The sequence below is a fragment of the Cricetulus griseus genome, chromosome 2, assembly GCF_003668045.3.
Source record: "Cricetulus griseus strain 17A/GY chromosome 2, alternate assembly CriGri-PICRH-1.0, whole genome shotgun sequence".
NCBI lineage: Eukaryota > Metazoa > Chordata > Mammalia > Rodentia > Cricetidae > Cricetulus > Cricetulus griseus.
This window is the reverse complement of record NC_048595.1, coordinates 368,482,005-368,490,137: the sequence shown is the minus strand read 5'-3', so window position 1 is coordinate 368,490,137 and position 8,133 is coordinate 368,482,005. Positions and strand designations below refer to the sequence as shown.

General features: G+C 50.9%; 1 protein-coding gene across 2 annotated transcripts in view; it reads right to left on the bottom strand.

The window, feature by feature from the left end:
• Positions 1-343: 343 nt before the first annotated feature.
• Positions 344-8,133, bottom strand: part of Slc12a7 (solute carrier family 12 member 7) — a 54,800-nt gene continuing 47,010 nt past the window's right edge. For both annotated transcript variants that reach the window (XM_027400147.2, XM_035440651.1), the window contains exons 22-24: positions 6,956-7,134; positions 3,383-3,516; positions 344-2,133 (exon numbers count right to left, since the gene is read on the bottom strand). In XM_027400147.2, the coding sequence (XP_027255948.1) occupies positions 2,042-2,133; positions 3,383-3,516; positions 6,956-7,134 (405 nt within the window). In that variant the 3' untranslated portion in view covers positions 344-2,041. The remainder of the gene's footprint in view (positions 2,134-3,382; positions 3,517-6,955; positions 7,135-8,133) is intronic.

The window sequence follows — 8,133 nt, the reverse complement described above, 5'->3', positions numbered from 1 at the left end:
CCTACCCTAAAAGTTTAGAGGAACAAGGACTCCTACATATGCCTAATTCTCTGGATTATAACCCCACTTATACTGTAATGACTCTGGGGCTCTCATCCTTAGATAAATTCGGTGTTGAGTCCCCACAATGGCAGTATTGAGTTTGCAGTTATCAGACCTAATGAGCTGGCAGGAGAGTTCCCTTAGCGATTATGTAGCACTTCTCCAATGCAGAAGGGTCAACCCTAACCCTGAGTCAGCCCTGCAGTGGACCTCTCTGAGCAGTTCTGGGAAGGAATGAATAAGTGCATCTTCTCCCAACACTAAATTTTATAGTGAGTGAGACACAAGAGGTTCTTCAAACTCTTACATTTCATAGAACTTTACTTTTCTACTAACAAAGTCATACAAAGACAAAAGCCTATAAAAAGGAAAACGTGAAACTGATTTGAATGGCCACAGTTACCAGAAGCAGAGAGTTTGCAAGAGAAAGGAGGCCAGACACTCTGACAGGGGTTCTTGTGAGCAGTGACCTAGAACCTGGAAAGGCCTGCCACTAGGACATTCCTAACTGCTGGCAGAGGTGTCCCAACTGCTCTGCTCTGGGCATTTAGGGCTCAGGAATCTGAACCCAAGTCAGAGCAGGAGTGGAAACTGCTATACTGATGGGGACACCTGCTGGGCACCAGATACTCTGGCAAGTTGACCTCTGGCTGCCTAACAAAATCTGAGGAACCCGTACAGGTACAAACTTGGCTTCTCCCCTAATGGGAACTTCCTGAATAGGGACAAGATTGATTCTCTTGGAGGAAGCCAGAGATGGCCCAGGGCCTGGCAGCACGGGGTATCCACACAGAAACTATCTCTATCAAGCTTCCCCAGGGAGGATTAAATAAATAAATACGCCATACGGAACATGAGAAACGGATTGCTGCTGTTGCCCACAGCCTTCGAACAGACTATGACCTACAGAGCAGAGTGCACAAGGGTAAAGTGCAAATCTGTCAGGTTCTTAAAAAGTACAGAAGTGTCAGTGGCCCCAGCTAAGTAAGGTTATCCATGGTAGGGGACAAGAGACTCAGCCAAAAAGACCCAGAGCCATGGCTGCTGATGCTGAGGGTGTGAGGGATGGGACGGCATGTCATATGTGCAAAGCGGTGTGCTGAACCACAGCACGGTTCACACTCTGGAAGGCTCCTGCTGTCATGGACTGTGTGCACAACTCTCAGCGTTCTTGCTGTTTGCTTGTCACACTGTGGCTCTCTGTGGTCACCTGCTTGAGGTTCCCAGCTCAGTGCTTAGGAAATAAAGTGGCTGGGTTCCCATGAGAAGAGAAAGCCGACTAGCTGCAGATAGCCCTGGCTCGGCAGAACAAAGGTTCTCTCTGCAGGAGTTCCGAGGGCATTCACTCAGGTGGGAACACAGCTGGCAGCCACCACCCACCCAAATGGTGACCCAAGCCTACCCTGTAAACACTCTCTCACTTTCCAGTGGTACCCTGAGGAGTGTGGACAGGAAATGAGGAGGTAAGAGTGGACAGTCCTCAGCTTGCTTACAGAGAGCACAGCAAGGATACCCAAAGGAACAAAGAAGGCAGAAGCCAATGGGGAACAGCTCACTGACATTCTAGCCCCAAGGAACGGTGTGCTTGTTCACGTGTTCTGTTCAGGGTAGAAATGAAATGTAACTGCCACAAAATACTGGGCAGTCATCCACAGAAAAGGGACACTAGTATCTGGAGGTGAGGCCCTGCCTATAGTGGGAAGAGCTGACCCCAGAGTCCCTGGGCATACCTACCATTACCCACAAAGATGCAAGGAGCCATTCCTGTCAGAACAGCTCTAGGCACTGCCCCCCTTAGGCACCTTCTGCTTGGAAGAAGCCTAGGGGTGTTACGTCCATGGGAAGCGATACGTGGCAGGAGACCAGAATCACTGCAGCATCTTGGCAGGGCCATGCCAGGGCAGTGGCCATCAGTCAGTGGCATGCTGGTGGGCCCGAGCCTGGCCACAGGCTGCTAGCACAGTCCTGACCCCGTCCAGGTGTGTCCAGGCTGCAGGTGTTAGGAGTAGATGGTGATGACTTCCCGTCCACCACCCCTGACCAGGAGGACCCTGTTCAATCCCTCGGTCAAGACCTCAAGAAACTCCATGTCTGTGGTGATAGTTAAGGCCATACCAATCTCAACTGGCCCAGGGGTTGAGGGACCCCAGATCATACTACAAACAGCCTGACAAGCCAAGGGGCTAGGGAGCTCAGGGCAGAGGAAATGAAGGGGTTGTGCTAGTAAAGAAGGAAACTGCCACCTCCAGAGGGCAGAGAGATTCCTGGAGCTTCCAGTTACCAACCAACTGGCAACTGGGTCACAGGAAGCATGGTGGTTGGGTGGCCTCTGACCAGGAAACCTAAGGAAACACCGCCCTCATTTGCCACTGTGGCACCAAGTGGCTGTCCAACAAGACCCCAGAGATGCCTTGACACCAGCAAAGCACAGACTGCCAAGGCTGTGGCCAATAGACTGAGCTGTGACACTCAAAAGCAGGACATCTGTCTTCCTTGATATGCCACCAGGGGAGACGAAGCTCAGATGGCCCCAGGGAGCATACTGAGAGTACACCAATCCCAGAGAGACTCTGCACTGGCTTTGATGACAGCTCTGCTTGTGGGAGGGAGGCCACTGGGGCCAAGAGAGGACAGGCACATGGGGGAGAGCAAGGGCTCAGTTCTTCCTGTGAGAGTTTGCTGTTCTATCCAGGGAAGCTCAGGGTCAGACTGCGCTTGCCGGGCATTCAGGGAACCCAGCTTGCGACACAGTTTACACTGCTCTGAATGAAGGGACACATCAGCCATCACCCAGGGACACACGCTCCAGTTGGATTTGCCACTGTCTCATGTTGGGTGTCAAAGTGGATCAAAGGGACATCCTGAGGTGATGGGGTTGTGTGGCCCAGGTAGAGTGTTTACTAGCATACTTGAACACACTTACCAGCATAACTTGTGCTTGGTCCCAGCACTACAAGGAAGAGCGCCCAGTACTACAAAGAAGGGTGCCCATCACTCATCCTCAGGTGCTCAAATGCAGTGTCATTTCTCCGAATGCTAGGAAGGACCCTCCAGTCTTCCCAGTCTGTTCAGACTCCATGGCACCTGCCTACCTCTGTGCTATCTCCAAGGTCCCCAGGGCAATGCAATGCACTACACAGGTAGAAAAGCATGTTCTGACAATGATGGGCCTGGGTGGACCCCTCATCATACCCCAAATCTCTGAGTGTCTTGGGGGGCCCCACATGCCTTGCTCACCTCCTAGGCGATGAAGCTCCGTGAACAAGAGGAGCCAGGCCTGACAGCACCATAGTTATAATACTGTTCACCTCCCACCAGCAAGAAACATGGGAAAGGATACAGTTCTCATCACCCTGCCGGTTTTTCGGAGGGCCTGGCATATTCAACAGGACCAGATGCGCATCCTGGGACTTGTTAAGGACAACACCATTGAGCTTCACAGCAGTGTGCATCCTCCTGACGTTGGACTGGTCCCTAGAGAAGGGTGGTATAGTGGGCAGCACAGTGGGCTTGAGGCCTGCAGCCTGCCCAGCCCTCCCATTTTGTTCAAGTATGCTAGGAAGGGCTCAACGAATCATCTGAGGTCAGGTGTGGGCTGACTTTCTTAGGAGCAGAAAGCATTTGGCTCTAGATACTTTAGAACAGCGAGCGCATCACTAAACTGCTAAGCTTCTAGGGACCATACAGGAATGCAGGTAAACTACAATGCATTCAGTAAGCTGCACTTGCAAAGCAACCATTGGTACAGGCAGAAATGGTAGGGGGCACAGCAGCTGTCTGGGCAGATGTGGGAACTGGCCTGCCTCTTAGGGCAGGGGTACAACTGCTGAGTCCCTGGCATCCTCCTGACCCCACATCTGGTGGTGCCAAGTAGCAAATCTGTTGAACTGAGTATACAGTACTGAGGTCTGGGGAGGTCTATAGAGTGTCCTCTCACCAGTCACGACACCGCCACCCAGGTACTGTCAGGTTCTGCACTGCATCTAGGATTCAGCAGAAAACTGGTTTGGGCTCAGGCGCCCCTTTCCTGCCCTTAGCCAACCCAGATGACACTGCTGAGCTGTGACTAAGAAAGAAGAGCTTCTAGCACTGTGGTTCTGATTCTTGTTTGTAACCTCCAGAGTGAGCAGAGCATCACTATCTCTGTATCATGTGCTCTGCTGCTATGTGGGGCGCTGTACTCCTCTATATCCCTAGGCAGCAGGGATCACAGGCACATAAGTTTGAGGATACTACAAGTTTATCCTTACTAGCACACCTAAATACTCGGGTACCTGCAAGACAACCCCTCTCTAGAGAACTAGATCAACCGCACACAGAGCCAATGTTTAGGAAACTGCCACAGAGCACTACCTGTACCAATGAATCTGTGTTTCTAACTGTACTGGGACATCTGGCACATCCCAGGGCTCAGGACACAGGGCAGGATCTGTGGCCAGCCTGCTCATCTGCCCATACAGTCTTGATTGCAGCCCTTCTGAGTAGAGGCATCTGTGCCTCAGATACAGGGACAGGCAGATGAAGCTGCCATTTGAGGGTCAGAGAGAGGTCCTGAGATGCCCCAGGATCACACCCACTGACCAACTCAACACTAAGCCAAATATATCAGCTTGTAACTGCCATTCTCCAAGAAGAAAACAGTCATGGGCCCTTTATCTTCTCTCTTCAGTTTAATTTGATAAAATTAGAGGTCAGTCTCTGTGGCACCATCTAGGCCTTTCATTACAGGAACCCAGAGTTCACTACATGGAAAGGGCACAATTACTGCGTGTTTGGTCCAACAGTGGTTCCCAAACTGCATGAAATGCAAGAGCCTAGGGGTGAGAGCACAGCAGCCACATGGAACCTGAGTGTCAGTTCTGGGTCTGGCCTGTTATCCATTCCATTGTGGCATGCCCTGCTGGGGATACAGAGATACCAGAGGGTCCAGGGAAGGTCCTTGAGTTCTGAAAGCTAACTGAATCCCACCTCTACTCTCAGTAACACAGCAAAGCTAATGAGTAAAATGTCTTGAACAAATGAACTTTCTAAACAGTGTCCAGACCTAGGCATGTAAATCTACACAGCCGTCTTGGCAGCAGGAGGTTAAGTTACATGTCCTTGGCTGTCAGCAGAGCTGCCCAAGACCATCCAAGATAGAAAATGCATGCACTCAAATTTCTACAAATGCTAACAGGTGCATACCAACACACACATGCAGGTGGGTACACTGGCATGTACGCAAACACAAATGTACTCAAACCAGCATACATGCTCATCTAACTGGCAATACATGCATGAGCTCTAACTGGTGCACACATGTTCTAAGCCAGTGTACACATTTTCTTACTGGTACATACATGCACTCTAACCAACACACATCCACAGCTATGTATTTATATACTCCAGGGAAACTGTGAAAGGGAACACATTCTCTTGCTAGACTAACCAAGAAATGGGCCCTACCTCCAGAGCTTCTTCCTGACCCTGGCTAAGCAAGGCAAGCCTGGGTCCTGAAAGATAAATAAGTACCCCAACCGTGATTCCCCATATGTGTGTCTAGGCAGCTACAGGTATGTACAAGTACATGTGTACAGGTGTGAGGTCATACACTGTTGCTGTGTCTATGTGATCATGTATTTTAATGAACTATGGGGGCTTTTAGATTTGCAGAGAGCAGGAAGCCCAGGGTGTCTCAGCTTCCCTAGCCAAGCTTCTCAAGGTTCCCTCAGTGTCTGAGAACTCCTTGTACACTACTTGCTTATCAGGGACAAGAACACAGAATGACTGGAGGGAGGGGCAGGACAGGGACAGGGACAACACAGATGAAAGGATCAGAGCAACATCTCTAGGCAACCTCAGCCTATGTCTTCCTAGAATGCTCCCACCCATGGGTTTGGCAGCTGGACCCTCAGACCGTGGATCCTTGCCTAACTCCTGGCCCTGATGTCCAGTCCAAGAGCTCACACATAGGCAATCTGATCTCACAGAATTGATCCACATCCCCTTCTCACTAGAGAGGAAAAACTGGAAGCCTCCTGGATGGATGGTGACTGTCTGAGTAGACCTGGAGGGATGTGGGTGAACTCACTCTTTGCTGCAGGAAGCACGCACCTGCCCCTTTCAGAGAAGCTCAGAACCAGCCCTCTGACACTATCTTTGCTGTCACTTAGAGAATAACATCTGGGTATGTGCCCTGGGCCACTCTGAAGGAAGGCAGTGAGGTCATCAGGATGCTCTACATACACACAGGACTGTACACACGCAGGCATGCAAGGCAACTCAGTCTAAGAGGCTAAAAATGAAAGTGCACTTACAGGTTTCCCCACTCTCTACATGGAAGAGAACACAAAGAGAAGGTTACTCCAGCAGAGGACTCCACACAATTGAGCCAATTCAGTACTGGTACAATGCTGAACTGGTAAAGGCTGGCCTTAGCCCTTCAATGGATTCTCACTCCACGGGACCCCAAAGTCCTCCTCCTCTCTTCTCGGAACTTGGAACTTTAGAATCATCCCACCATGAAGACCCAGTCAAGGGGGGCTCTGGCCCTCTCTCAGGCTTGGGGGGCTTTATGAATGGGACTTAAATAACCTGTCATGATGGCATCCCTACAACTCTGTGACAGTCACAAGGACCTCAGTTTTGAGGTTCTCAAGTCAGCCAAAATGACAGGGACCCCAGAGCTCCACAGCAGCAGCCTAGACTATTGGGGGCCTGCAGGGCCACCTTTCCAAGGGGAGTAAGCTCCTCTCTCACAGCTGAGGGATGTCATTAGCAGCAGGAGAGTAAGGCTCACAGCCCAATACACATGTGACCTGGCTCACTGGCGCTAAGAGCATAGCCTTGGGCTGGTCCCAGTTCGTTACAGGCTTTATAGAGGGATGGGAGTTTGTCCTCACTGTGCATTGGCCCAGCCCATACAGACACTCACGGCTTTAGGCTGAAGAGGTCTTTGAAGCCCGAAGCACTGGTGTCCTTGTTCCTGTGTTTCTCTGCAATGAGCTTCTCTTTTGTCCACGTCATCTGCACTTTGTCAGGTGTTGGTGGGGCTTGGGTTCTAGCAGCTGCTGTGGTATGGGATGCTGTGTTCCTGTCGTGAATCAGCTGGGCCTGGTGAGGGAATAGCACAGGTTCAGAACACACACAGTGTCTCTTGAATGAAAGCCACCCTGGAGAGAACCTGATCAGCGAGGCAAGCAGGCTGTAGAATGAACCAAGAGGACTCATGTGCAACTGGGTAGGACCCCTCAACCACTGAACAGCAGCTCTACAGAGGGCCCTGGTACTGTCCTCACCCCACAAGGGTCTCCCTATCTGTTGTACAACCCTGATGCCGTAGATTCTTTACTTGGTGTAACCCCTGACCTCTCCATCATCCACCCTGACCAGCAGACACACTGTGGTGCACCTGAATGGCGGTTTCCATCTCAGAGAGGGGCTTGCTTCAACCCCTCTGGCTGCCAGGAAGCAGGGCCTGCCAGGCTCACAGAGGCTTTGGAGGGTCATAAATGGGTGGTGCCTGGTAGTCCTGGGAGGATGAATAAGATGATTACCTACCTATACATCCCTATCCAGTAGCTTAGGCACCAAATGGGGTGGGGTGAATATTTAGAGATCTCTTTGAGACCAACCTGTAACCCTAGGCTAAGGTCTGAACAGTTCTTCCTCTTGTCTGGGCTATCAGAGTCATCACTGATTCTCTGAATCTGGGCTGTCAACAACCAGGGACAAAATGGAACATGGTACCTGTCTCATAAGAGTCACAACTAAAGATCAGACAGAGAGAGAGAGGGGACTTCTAGGATTCCAGTGGGGCCAAAAGACTCTAGGAGACCTTGCTCCAGTAAACATATCTACCCTCATGGAGGCTAAGTACAGCTGAAAATACAGAAATCCCCACATGGAAGCCCCTCGTAACTAGTATTCACAAATGTCCCCACATGACAAATCAGTGCCTCAAGGGGAACCAGCAGCCAAAGGTGGCCACTTGTCTTCTTCATACTTGACAATGTGTGTGAGCCACTGGCTGATGAGGGCACATAAGGGCACATGCTCTCTGTGGGGTCCAGACAAGTGAATCTGGCTGGGTGAGGCTCTGCTACCTACCAG